The 14,512-nt window shown below is 34.5% G+C and overlaps 1 protein-coding gene across 2 annotated transcripts in view; it reads right to left on the reverse strand.

Annotated features, from left to right (window-relative positions):
• The window catches only part of EDIL3 (EGF like repeats and discoidin domains 3), a 440,701-nt gene that overhangs the window by 114,896 nt on the left and 311,293 nt on the right, over positions 1-14,512 (reverse strand). For both annotated transcript variants that reach the window (XM_068535611.1, XM_068535613.1), the window contains 3 exons: positions 7,951-8,106; positions 6,384-6,528; positions 1,812-1,996 (listed from right to left, as the gene is read on the reverse strand). In XM_068535611.1, the coding sequence (XP_068391712.1) occupies positions 1,812-1,996; positions 6,384-6,528; positions 7,951-8,106 (486 nt within the window). The remainder of the gene's footprint in view (positions 1-1,811; positions 1,997-6,383; positions 6,529-7,950; positions 8,107-14,512) is intronic.

Genomic DNA, 14,512 nt, shown 5'->3' on the forward strand with positions numbered 1-14,512 from the left:
TTGAGAAACTGAAGCGAATTCAGAAGTGTGGTAAGAGGTGAACTGAAGCCAAATCACGCCAAGATTTTTAGGCTATTTTAAGGAAGCTGCACTTGATTCTGAGGCTGATGGGGAACAATTGAAGGGTTTAAATAAAGGAGTAAAAGAATCACATCTATATTTTAGGGAAAAAAAAAAAAATCACACAGGTTACAATTTGGGAAACAGGTTTCCAGAGAGTCAGACATTTAGTTCCAGAAAGCTGGTTAGGAGGCTTCTGCAAAAACCAAGGTGAAAGAGGGTGGCAGACTAGATCCTGGAAGTGGCAGTGGGGATGGTGAGAAGAGAAAGAATTTTGGAGAAGCTGAATCCTTTTTTCAGTAGTTGAAATAAACAGTACTCACTAAATTGGCTAATGTGAGTGTGTGGAGTTGGTGAAAATGAGGTTGTCAGGAAGATAACAGGCAGAGGAAGGGTGGCCTGGGGGACAGTGGGAAGCAGCGGCGAGAAGGATGAAGAAAAACAAAGTGTGGTGTTATGCAAAGCAAATAAAAGGAATGGTTTATGAAAGAGGTAATGTCTTCGGAGCAAGAAGAGTGTGTTGCTCGCTCATGTGCCATCGCTATTTATCATGGTATGTGACGCTTCAGAGGTACATCACAAACATTTGTCAAACGAATGATTTAATTTAGTAGTACTGCTACATATAGGCAAGGACATGAGGCTGGGCTCTGGGATGATAAATATGTCCTGTATTACATATATATATATATATGTATAAAGCCTACCTTCAAAAAGTTCACAGAGTAGTAAAAGGAGAAAGACATACATAATTATATCCATTATGTATGGTAATGAAAGAACTAAATAAAGCTTCAGATCAATAAATATCCAGGTAGAATGTTAGGGGACAGTAAAGAAAAAAAGTGAATATTTCTGTAAGAATAGGGAAAAGTAGGGTCAAGAAAGAAGAGACTATTGGAAATTTCAGGTGACTTGGTAAGAAGAGTTTCATATGTGGCAAATCTGGTTTGATGAGGGGTGACATTTGCTATTGTAATTGTTTTCATGATTTCCAGAAATACAATGAATTACCACAGTTCTGAAACGCATACACGCAGCATAAAAATCAATAAGAGGAGAACGCGTATCTTTCAAATAAAATGACCTCATTATGGAATTAAGCTGTCTTACTTTTCTTTGCTACAGAAGACATTAACAAATTTGTGCACACTTAAAAGTACTCCATAAATAAGTGCGCTTCAAGAAGGTTGTTTTAAGAAGCACTGACTATAATCTTACCTCGTTTGCAAATGATAAACAGACTGCAATGTCTATGCTTTCCTTCTACAAGCAAGCTTTCTTATGAGAATGTAATCAAATTGCTCCATTGCTTAGCAACCACAGATAAAGAGCTAATAAGTCATGAGTCATGATTCTATGGGAACAATCTGCTGGTCAGTGGCATGATTTCAAGGCGGTTTGGATTCCTGCTGTGATGCTTTCAAACCAATATTGACACAAAGCATTAGAATAGATGAGAGTTAAAATGCAAATCCTCTCATAATCAATCAAATTGACCTACATGTAGTGTGATTTGGTCCACTCTGCTGCATCGGTCTGACAGTAGCATCTATAAATCAACATCAGAGTAAAAATAGCACACGAAAACGGATTCATAAGGAATTTTTGTTTTACCCATTTAGTTAAGCCACAGAGGAAGGCACATTTAAACTAGTATGAAGATAATGACTCCGATATTTATCTAACCAACAGGAAATCTTCTAAGGAAGAGGAAAAGTGGGTAGTGAGACATTTTTAGAAAATATTACCTGTAACCATTGTGACTGGTCATTGTGGCCGGAGGTCCAGGCATTCACTTTGCCCTGCTTGTCCAGCCGAGCTTTCCTTGGTTCCCAAGTGAACATGTCCATATTGAGAGTTCTGAAGATGCTGGAAGCAGTGATCTGATAGTCCTGTATGTGTCCTGATTTCATCCCCAGAGGCTCAGAACAGCCTGGAAGAAAATGAGAAGGGCTCTATGAGAAAAATAATTTATCATGCTGGGAAGTTTTCTGCATTCATTTTGGATAGGCAAGAGAGGATTAAGCATAATGCTATTCATTCTCCCAAAGAGAGAGCATCTAAATTCAAAAAACGGCTATAATCAGAAATAAATCGGGAACAAAATCGAAAAACAAGATAACCAATTCAAGCTATTTTGTCTGAATATATTTTGGAAAAATTGAAAACAAGACAGACAATTCAAACTACTTTTCTGTGATAGATGATTTTGCAAAATGAAAGCAATGCTGAAATGCTCTCTCCTGTCTTATTACTGATAGCCTCATGACGGTTTCCCGGTTTTCAACAGTTTCATTTTGTCTTTAAAAATGGAACATTTTCTCAGAGAGGATATTTGGTTTTCTTTTATTTGTTTTCATAATACTGAAAATGAAAGTTCCCTCAGTACAAAGTCATTTTCACAAACTGCTCCGATGGTATATTCTAAACTGGACAGCATTTGTTTTCCAAGAAACCTGTTAATCATTATCACTGATTCTTATAATACCAACATGGCTTCTTCTGGAATATAGGAAACTAATATTTATTCAGCGTATACCATATACCTGACATTGTGCTAGTGTAGAATTTAAACTAACAGATAACAGAAAAAAAATAAGCTAATTCTAGCAAAAACCATTACTGGACAAGACTTTTCATAAATTTTTATGTTTTAATCATACTCCATAATCTCTAGTATTGGATATTTTTTGAAGATTTTCAGATCTGCCACATATATTTTCAGGTTTGACATGGTACAAAATTTGGGTTTGTTTGTCCTTGAAAAATCTTGTATGTGTGTATGGACATATACACAGGATTTCCCAATGTTGAATTGCAATTGTGACAAAATTCACATTCACAAAGCTTGTAATGGAAAGCATGATTCTATTATCATATTAGCCAGCGGCTGAGTCTTCCATATGTAAAATTTTACCTTTTGGCCAAGGAACACACAGGTAAGTTTGATCATCAAGAAAGCCAAGATAAAATAGGAGACTTCTCTGATCAATGTCATCTCTTCATGCTCTGCTAATGCCCTACACACTAGCTGTGTGGCCTTGTACTCATTATTTAACCGCTTTGTCCTTCAGTCTTCTCATCTATAAAATGGTCATAATAATCAAAATTATCTTTAAAAAAGTCTTCTAAGAAATTAGTTGATAAAATATTTAGAAACAGTGCTGGCATATAGCTAGCATTCAGTAAACGTTAGCTATTTTTATTATCTCCATAAAGCTTATTCCAACAGATGACAATATTAAGTCCCCAAATCAGCATACCAGTGAGTATTAAAAGAATATCCTATGACTGGCTGCAATTTCTGAAACTACACCATTTTCAGTCCAGGCTCTAAGAGAGGTGGTTTAGAACTTTTCACTGATAAATATAATTCTTAATTGCAATTACTGGCTTTCTGTCCTAGTAGATCTAGATCAAGTCTTCCTTCCTGAGGCTCCTCCGTATTTGCCTTCACCTCCACCCTCTAGGAAATTCCTATCCTATGCAAACATGACAGAGACTGACATAGAGGGCTAGCCAACTGGATGTCTTAGCTCAAGTTTTGTTTAGTTGCAGGCATAGGAGACCTATATACCCCAAGTTCCATGATATAAGTAGTTCTAAATCCTAAATACGAATTCTGAAAAAGAAAAATTTCATGACAAAAATCTCAAAGATTTTAGAAAGCCCTAAAGTCTTAATAGCATGCTCTTTATCTTCAAGCAGTTCTGAGGTAACGTGCATTGTCTGTATTATGGATTTCTGACTTTTTCTTCTGTTATCACCACCAACCCCCCACCTTGCCACTGGAATCTCTGTACAACTGCTTGGCTTACAGAAGAGACACAAAGGAAAGAATTGCTTTTCTCCTTTTTGCGATGTAACACAGTTTTTGAAGTATTGGATAGAAAAGGGATACCTTTACTTTGACCATTTCTGCTTAGTTATAGAATTCATTTCATTACCCACTCTGCTGTCTAGTACTCAGCCCAGAGGAAGTGCTGAATAATTTGTTCAAAGAATGAATGAATGACTATTCTTCTACTAATTACGGTCATGATCCATTTCATGCTAAACATCTTAAATCATATCTCTTTCGGAGAATTTAAGGGAATTTTCTTTGTAAGTATCTGGAAAAAGATTAACTGCTATCTTCTAGGCAGGCTGAGAGCTCTTATAACAGTTTATTGAATACAATAAGGCAGCCTTGGGCTTTACAGTGTTGCACTGGATTGTGGGAAATAGTTTGGTACATTCTACTAATGTTTATTTCCAAGTGTTATAGCTAACCTCTCTGTCAATTTGCCTCACATCACCAATTTCCCTCCTCATCCATATGATTTTATATGTATAAATTAACTCTTTTACCAACATGGAGAGCACCTGAACAAAATGAGGTATTAACAACAAAATTGATTATTTCTAAAGTGAGGTGCCCTAGCTTTAAATTTTTATTTATGTGTTTGGTCACACCACAGGGCGTGTGGGATCTTAGTTCCCCGACCAGGGATCAAACCCGTGCCCCCTGCATCAGGAGCACAGAGTCTTAACCACTGGACCGCCAGGGAAGTCCCATTGTTTTTTAAATTTTTATTTATTTATTTTTTTCATAAGCATTCATTAAGAGATATTATTCTCTGCATACACTTTCAAAATCATTTTGTGGGGTTGGGAGATGAGGTATGGCTTCTTTTTGAAAACATAAAAATCCATAAAGGGTCAGGTGTAACCTCTCGTCAAACTTGAAAGTAAAATATATTCATATCTTAGGGGTGTAACTGTACCATGTCTGAGAGACTGGCCCTCATGAATCAAAAGACTGAAAAATTGGGGAAGGTGATGTTGTAGCACCTGAAAAGCATGGGACTTAACAGCAAACTTCATCATACTGTGGCTTCCTCTTGATTGCTTTATGATGAATGACTTACGGATGACACTGGCCTGTGGTGATATAGTGACATGCAACATAAACACCGTGCAGCAATAATTCCGCTGAGATTTACTGGTAGTCAATAAGCCAGTTCAAATTACCAAAATAAGGAAAACATCCCCATTTTGATAATTAATGGTACTAAAACTGTATGTTGACTGCTTCATAAAAGACACCCATATATAACATGAAAATGTGATTCTTAAAATATCAATAGATTCATTCATCTGCCCAAATGTCTCTAACTCCTTTGAATGTAATGGGTTCATTTAAAGTTTGGTTGTTTTTTAATAGTAACTTCTATTTCCTTGAAAATCATTCCCTTTCTTAACGTCACAAATAAACCCAAGAAGGGAAATAGATAAAGTGTGCGCGTTTTAACCTATATGCAACATTTTGAAATGAATAAAAAGCTCTCAGTTGTCTCTTTGCAGGGATGTGTCCTATTTTTAACTAAACGGCACTTCTGTAAGTATGACAAAAGTCTCTCATACTTGGAGGTTACACTAAAAAGTGGGGCACACGTGAATTTCTAGTTTTCTTAAAAACACAGTGGTTTGAACAAAATCTCAGGCCAAAGTGGCAAAGATAGTTTGTAAATGTTGATAATAGAAATATAAGAACAGCCACCAAAAATATAGCACAGTGAAATGCCTAGACAAGGTTTTCTGTTTAGTTCAGAATCTAGCTAGATTGAAAGTGAACGACTGTGAGATCCACTCATAAAGTCTTCATTTTTATATCTAGTCCTGATGCTCCTGGAAGACAAGGATTATTTAAATCTGAGTCCCTTGATAGATCATCTTTGTGTTCGAAAACCACTGTTTGTACAATAAACAGGTTGTTAGATAAGAATGATCTAAGAATGAATTTATAGTAGCAATCTTGGTTTTAAAAGTATTGTCTCCTTGGAAGCATTGATGAATTTACATGTTTCATAAAACCTAAAAAAAAAAAAAAAGACAAAACTAAATTCTTATGGTAGATGTACAAAGATAAAGCTTACTTTTCTATGCCGTATAGCCTAAATGTAACTGCAATTTATGAGGTCAGGCAGATTCCAGTTTTTACTGAAATTTTGTCATGAAACATAAATCATAGTTACTATTAAAATCAAGAAGGCACATTTAAATTTGACAAAAGTGTCCAATGAAAATGTGTTGTACCTTCTTTGACCACTCAAAGAAATACATTGCCCCTTCTACATTAATTCTATTCTGTAGCATGTTATAGAACTTGTTTATCCTCTCTCTCTCTCTCTCTTTCTCATTGAACCAAATCCTAGACATTTTGTAGCAGAAATGAACATCTATGAGTGTTGAAAATTTGCAAGTTAGTAACACACTACATACAAATGTACTTTTTTTTCCTTTAAAGAGAGTACAGAAATACATAATATGAGACTCACCTGACAGTTCACATCCAAGAAGCTCCATTCTCAAAGTGCAGTGTCTTCGACAAACTTGGGGATAGAGTCTCACATACTGAGCTTTTATGGGGGGCGTGAAAGAGTTAGCATAGGGTGTGTTGTTATCCACATTTCCACGGAACACCTATGTAAAGAGATAACATAGAGTTTAAAATTATTAATTGCAACAGCTTTTTCTTAAAACCTATTTTCATATATTGACCCTATATCCTACACAACGTAATCTCTCAAAGATTGGATTAAATAATCTAGGGGTCTGGAGCATTTAGAAAGCACCTTGCCATGAGAAGTGAATATAAATATAATTTTCTGTAAATTCAATATTTAATACCTTTCTGCAACCTTAGTATTTTATTTTTCTTCTACTGATATAAATAAAATATAATGCTTTTTTCCCTAAAAAAAAAAAAAAAAAAAACAAGCCTATAGACAGAATCCTCATTAAAGCTGTAAACCACTGTGACCGATGGCTTAATCTATACCTTACTATGATGGTCGTGTCAATTTAAGGCCAGTCCTTCAGACTACCTTAATCTTTCAACTTAATCTGGGACAGGGGTCTGTCTGCTCATTTTGCTACTTAGTGATTATAGTTTTTTTGTTTCATTTTGTTTTTAGGAACCAGTCTTCACTATTGCTTCCTGATCACTCAGTTTCTCTAATACTGTGATCAGATTTATGACATTTTAGGGTCTGATTCCTCAAGATTACTTCCTTATCAGTCTGTCCCAGATAAGAGGCTCCTAGTTCTTCATATATATCTCCAGTGAAAAGCTAATTTTCTCTAAAAATTAAGTGCTAAAATGTGTTATTTTTAATTCCTTTAAATCTCATTCTCATTTTACCCTCTACATAATCAGAAAACCTATTTAAATTCATTTAAGAAGGTAACTTAAAAAATCGTTCATAAAATGTAGGAGAGTCTAGTCTAATGACTCAGTTTTAAATGGAATGAGCTGCAGTGCTGATTTTTTTAAGTTAAAAATGGGGGGTAAAATTAATTTAAAAATTAGAAATATCATATGAAAAGGCAAAGGAGACATAGAATATTATATCCATTTCTTCTAAAATATTTTATTCTGCTAAATAACAAAATTTTCTTCCAATATGAAGTATATAAAGATATTTATGTTTTCTATAACTTGGTGTTTTTCTTTAAAAATTATATTTTTTCTTTAAAAATAATAGTTTTGATCTGTATTTATTTGATTAAAGAGAGTGCTAATCTGTCAAAGCAATAAAATGAAATTGAAAGCTGACTGTTGTTAAAATAAAACTTAATTTCATACACAGGACTATGTTAACCTTGTGATAAAGTGTTTATAGGACCACCAATTAAAATCTGAGAAAGATTTCAAAGGTAGCTACTGTACATTGATAATTTGGGATAACACCGTACCCTCTCCACACCACTGGTCCAATTAAAAGAATCATAAATTTATTTTCAACAGCATAAGACTTCTGCTGAATATTCAGCAATCATTTGGTAATCCATGATCACTTATGGGAGTTTACTTTCAAATTAATAATGTCATGTAAGTCTTACCATATCCTCATTGGTGCCTTTCACTGTGTACATTGCCCAAGTCTTTCCATCATTACTATAGGCAATTTTGTAGGATTTTGTATACTCTGGGCTTCCAATCCTCTTGGCCCCTTGAGTAATCACACCAGTAACTCTCATTTTTCTTTGTAAATTTATCTGAGGAGACAAGGCATAATCAACTATAATTTCATTGCTTCCAGGATAACGGTGCTGATGATATCAAATTTGAAAATGGAACACTTTTATTTATTAGTAAAGATTTTAAATAATACAAAACAAGCATACATCAAGCTAAGCTTCAAAATGTCTTTCTCTGATGGTATACTTTTTTTTTTTTTAAAGTAAAGCAATATGTAGGAACAAGATTTGAAAAGGGCCATGTGTCCCCGAAATATAAGTACTGAAAGCATTTGGTTGATTATGATATGTAAGTATGAGTTAGCAAAGTGAAAAATGAGAATGTTATCTTCTCAAAATAACCTCAATGACATTACTATGAAACTAATGTCAATATAACTGTTAATGTGTCTCAACTGCTTTAGCCTTCAAGAAATTTCCATTAAAATAAAACATGCAAACCTCTTTGAGATCTTTGAGTATTAGAATAAGAAAAGGTAAAGACAACAATGATGGCAAAAAACAAGTACAGAAGTATCTTCAGTTTCTCAATCTTTATACTGTAGTCTCTGCTATGGGTTGTGTAAGTACACACTGGCCATGGAGGGTTTTTCACCAAATACTTCTCATTTCATTATATGGAGATGTTCTAACTGATATTTTCTCCCCATTCCAAATCACCCTACAATAGTTTGCTGCAGCATAACTGTCACCTAATAAATTTTTCAACATTTTTCTCATATTTAAATAGAAATCTCCTTTTGACACAACATAATCATTCATTAAATGCTACCATGTAAGAAAAATACTTTCTAATCTCCAAAATATATAAACAGCTCATTCAGCTCAATATTAAAGAAACAAACACCCCAATCCAAAAATGGGCAGAAGACCTAAATAGACATTTCTCCAAAGAAGACATACAGACGGCCACGAAGCACATGAAAAGATGCTCAACATCACTAATTATTAGAGAAATGCAAATCAAAACTACAATGAGGTATCACCGCACACCAGTTAGAACGGGCATCATCAGAAAATCTACAAACAACAAATGCTGGAGAGGGTGTGGAGAAAAGGGAACCCTGTTGCACTGTTGGTGGGAATGTAAATTGATACAGCCACTATGGAGAACAATATGGAGGTTCCTTAAAAAACTAAAAATAGAATTACCATATGACCCAGCAATCCCACTACTGGGCATTTACCCAGAGAAAACCATAATTCAAAAAGACACATGCACCCCAATGTTCACTGCAGCACTATTTACAATAGGCAGGTCATGGAAGCAACCTAAATGCCCATCAACGGACGAATGGATAAAGAAGGTGTGGTACATATATACAATGGAATATTACTCAGCCATAAAAAGGAACGAAATTGAGTCATTTGTTGAGACGTGGATGGATCTAGAGACTGTCATACAGAGTGAAGTAAGTCAGAATGAGAAAAACAAATATCGTATATTCATGCATGTATGTGGAACCTAGAAAAATGGTACAGATGAGCCGGTTTGCAGGGCAGAAGTTGAGACACAGACGTAGAGAACGGACATATGGACACCAAGGGGGGAAAACTGCGGTGGGCTGGGGATGGTGGTGTGCTGAATCGGGCGATTGGGATTGACATGTATACACTGATGTGTATAAAATTGATGCCTAATAAGAACCTGCAGTATAAAACAAACAAACAAACAAAACAACTAATACTAAAGTTTCATTGGGTTATTTGTATGGAAATATGTGAATATAAATGTTTCAGACATTACATGAAATTTCTAAAAATCTTATATGTTCTGGTATAATGTTATAAGTCATAATCCTAGTTATTACTTTAAAATGTATATCTCAGAAATAACTAATTTTCTTGTCAACTGCATTATTATGAACTTTCATCAAATCTTTAACTGTGGTCATTTTTAAGTCTTTTGTCATTTACAGACAGTTCTGGGTGTACTCTGATGCTTTTGCAAATATGTTCCTATAAAAGGGTTTCATCTTCAAGAAATTCATGGAAAAGACTCTGACAAGTACAGGTTTCTGGTAACTGACTGTACTGCTGAACTGAATGAATAAGCATTTTCAGAACTCTAATGAAAAACTGATGAACTCATAAAAGTGCTAACAAAAGATCAAGATGAAAAAAAAAATTAATTACATGGGATTGAGTGAACTGATGAGGATGAGTATAATTTTTGTGACTTTCTGTCTGAATTAAAAAAAAAAAAATCCCACACGGACTCAGAGGCAAAGAACATACAAATCAATTTTCACTGCAAAGTAAAGGAACTGTTACAGTGGAGGATTACTGGACTGAATGTCAATATTATGACATAGTTTGAGTGTGTTTCATGTTTGGTAATTGCAATCATTGTTGCTTTTGTTGTGGTCATCCACATACAATGCTTGGTGTCAGTCTATTTATCTCTTGTAAAAATAAAATACAGTGTGTGTGTGTGGAAAAAAATAAAAATAAATAAAAATTAAAAAAATAAATTACAAAAAAATAACAACAAAAAAAAAAGAAAAATACTTTCTTCATATATGGGCAAATATTAAAAATTGTTCTATTCACTTTAAAATGCCTTTATGATGTCTATAAAATCTTAAGCTCAGTAGAAAAGCACTGTTTTAATGTTCTTGACAAATCGCCATAAAGCTCTCCTCTCCACCAATTACAAATCAGAATAATTTAAATCTGTTATACTATAATATTGTTAATAATTCAGAGACCATTTCCTGAGAAAACCAGAAAATCTTCAGATTCATGTAAGTGATAAGGATTTTCCACTCTCTGACGGGACTATAAGAGTTAACATTTGAAATGGCGGAGGATGTGCATGAAGAAACCAGCGCCTCTAGAATCATTGTTTTTATATGATTAAAAACATGTCATACATTTAAAAAGTCAAAAATTGGAGTTATGAAAGCAATCATTAAAGAGTTCCCACCCCAGACAAACACTGTGACTCATTAAAAGACCTACAATGTTTTATTTCCCTGGATTTATAGATTTTTAAATGTGTTAATGTGTTAAGGGCAATCCTGAATCTTGCACGTAGCCAGTGCCCTTTCAAGCTTCTGAAAGTTTGCTAACATGGCACGGTCCACCTTCCTCCCTATTCTGAGTTTCCCTAAGTCTCATCTTCCCTCTCTGATGGTTCTTCCCCAACTAGTGCTCATAAAACGAGTCTCTGTCTTACTCATCTGGAATTTGGATGAGTTAAAGAACTGGGGTGGATGGTCCCCAGCCTCTGACTGGCGAGCATGCCCACGTTTCACTCTTGTAAAGCAAACCTATAAACAACATTTTTGTTTTTAAATTCTGGGCCTGTGGTCCCTGTTTTCTTCAACAGTGCGAAGTGAGTTGACTCATATATCTGATTTTGCTTTTCTCATTTTAATACTTAGACATCAAAATCACTGACATGAATACATTTTATGTCCCATTCTTGTTTGGAGGTACAAATAAAAGAATACTCCCCATGAAGGTAAATTTTACTTATTACTCTTTTATCTCAATTCGTTCTCTAAAGATGATTTTGTAATTTTAGCTGTGAGATTTGGTAAAGGTTATCTCCAAAAGAGACTTTATCTGTATGTTAGGTAAATGAGCACATTGCTATGAAAGAGCCATATTCTTCCACTAGCATATGTATAGCATTTTTTTTTTTTTCACATGAAGACTCTTCATAGTCTAAATCTTTCCAATATATATAACATAAACAGTGGACACTATGAATCACGTTTCCTCCCATTTTGGAAGCCAAATTCCACACTTGATACTGCTGAACATTCCTTTTTCATTATCTTTTATCTTGTTTCAATTATCTTGTTTACACCCCTTATAGATGGCCAAATTATCTCTGTTAGAGTTTTAGCTGATGAGCTGTAGACTAATTTTCTGAAGCTTAAATTGTGTAACAATCAAAAAATGAAAATCTGAGTACATGTTTCTCTCTGAGTCATATCAGAAATGATGTTTTAAAGGACTCCTGTTTGCTCTAATATTTGCAAGCTCTGAATATATATCTCAAGGAGCTGGAATCCCAGAGAGTAAACAGCACCCAACTTGGGTGGTATCTACTTTTAGTAGGTATTTGTAATTAAATATCAGTACTGTTTTCATCAAATAAAAAATAACAACCAAAAAGTGATTCATAGAATACTGGTTCAGGGATTATTAGCAATTACTAGGTTTTAGGCTTTTGAGTTCTCCTGTATCTAGCATTATTAAACTTGGAGTAATAAGGAATTCATATATAAAAGAGCTAAGATTTCACTGTCATAGTCATACACAAATTTAATACCAGGAATCTATATTACTGTGAGAAATAAACTAAACCTTGGGAGAAGGTTATCACATGATTTTAAAAACATCTCTACCACAAAATTTGCTGCAAGTAATCCCCTTTCATCCCACTCCAACATTATTTTGTGATCTTTTTGTAAAATAACATCGGCTAAAAGGTGATCTGACTTCTGTTTATTCTGCCTGTATGAAGGTGTAAATAAACTAAAGGTCTACTAAAGGGGGTTATATCAGAAATTCCAAAATTACTCCCTGTGGCCTTGATAGATGTTTGGATATGCAATAAAATATTTTCATTTATTTATCTGGTTTCAGAGAAATTACTGTTCCACTGGGTAGTAGGTATACTGCATGTCCTTAAAAAAACAAAAGTACTTTCTAAGGTGTTTTGAGTGAACTGTTTTCCTTGCATTAATGTAAATATTAAGATACGTAATCTGGATCTAGAATGCCTAGAACCCAGGCAAAGACCAGGCAGAAGGCAGAAAAATACTGACAGTTTCGGCCCTGGCTTTTGCCACTTCCCACCAATATATCTTGAACAACTTGTCTAAGCTTTCTGAAATTTAATTTCCTCCCTAGTAAAATGGATTTTAATAGAGTTCTTACGTGTGAAAATTACATGATATAATGCATGTAGAAATTTAATAACACCTGCCACCCAGAAAGCTCTGTGGTTACTCTTTGGGTTGATGTTTAGTTTTTGTTGTTCTTTAAATGAAAAGGGGCATTCCTTTTCTGTGTCCTGCCCTTATATGAGCTAATAATCATAATAACCATATGAAAAAAACTTTGAAATCAACTTCCAAAGCTATGTACTAATAAGATATTTAGGGCTATTATGTTTAAGTGTGTGTGTGTGTGTGTGTGTGTGTGTGAATCTAACCATTAGATTCAACATGGGGGAGAAGGGGAAATTAATGGGTTCCTGACAGGTGGCAGGTTAAGATTTCAAAAAAATTTTTAAAAATCCCTAAAAAGATAAAGGAGTTTTTGAAACATAAGACAGAAACAAGCATCTAAATAATAAAATAATAAAAAACCAATTGGAAATACTGAGAATAAAAAATATAAAGTTAAATAAAGTTTAAAATGAAGCTGAACAAGTTCCCAATGGGGTGACTTCAAGCAAAGAGTCATAGTTGAAGAATAAATTAGTGAGCAGAAAGACAGGTTATGAAACCCTTTCTAAAAGGCGATGGGATAAAGATATTGCCCATATTGGCAGATGATATAACAATTTACTTTGAAAATTCAAGAGAAGTAACAAATAATAAAAACTAATTAAAAAGTTCTGCAAGTTTGCTTAATATAAGATCAACATATAATTAATCAGGCTTCCCTGGTGGCACAGTGGTTAAGAATCCGCCTATCAATTCAGGGGACACGGGTTCGAGCCCTGGTCCGGGAAGATCCCACATGCCGTGGAGCGACTAAGCCTGTGCGCCATAACTACTAAGCCTGCGCTCTAGAGCCTGTGAGCCTCAACTACCGAAGCCCGCACGCCTAGACCCTGTGCTCCACAACAAGAGAAGCCACCACAATGAGAAGCCCGCGCACCGCAACGAAGAGTAGCCCCCACTCGCCGGACCTAGAGAAAGCCGGCGCCCAGCAACAAAGACCCAACTCAGCCAAAAATGAATAAGTTAATTAATTAATTTTAAAAAAACATATAATTAATCTATATCAGCAATTATCAAAGGAAAATGTAATATAAATAATCAAAATAGTGTGATACTGGCACATGTAAAGGCAGACTGATCAATAAAACAGAAGAGAAAAATCAATAAGTAGACCCCAGTAGGTAAGGAAATTTTGTATATGAAATAAGTGATATTCAAATTAGTGGAGAAAAGATGGAATATTCAATAACTGGATTGGGACAATTTGGTAGACACCTTAAATAAATAAATTGAGATCAGTATCTGTCATTTTATCCCAGAATAAATTCCAGGTGAATTAAACACTCTAATGAAAAAAAAGAAAGAAAGAAGGAAAGAAAGAAACCACAAAGGACAGAGGAAATGTAGAATTAAGAATACTCTCAGAGATAAAAATGACTTTCTAATCATGGTACTGGTTTTACAAATGTTATTATATTAAACTAAAATTTTCTTTAAAAAGCAAAATAAAG

The sequence above is a fragment of the Eschrichtius robustus genome, chromosome 2, assembly GCF_028021215.1.
Source record: "Eschrichtius robustus isolate mEscRob2 chromosome 2, mEscRob2.pri, whole genome shotgun sequence".
Lineage (NCBI taxonomy): Eukaryota > Metazoa > Chordata > Mammalia > Artiodactyla > Eschrichtiidae > Eschrichtius > Eschrichtius robustus.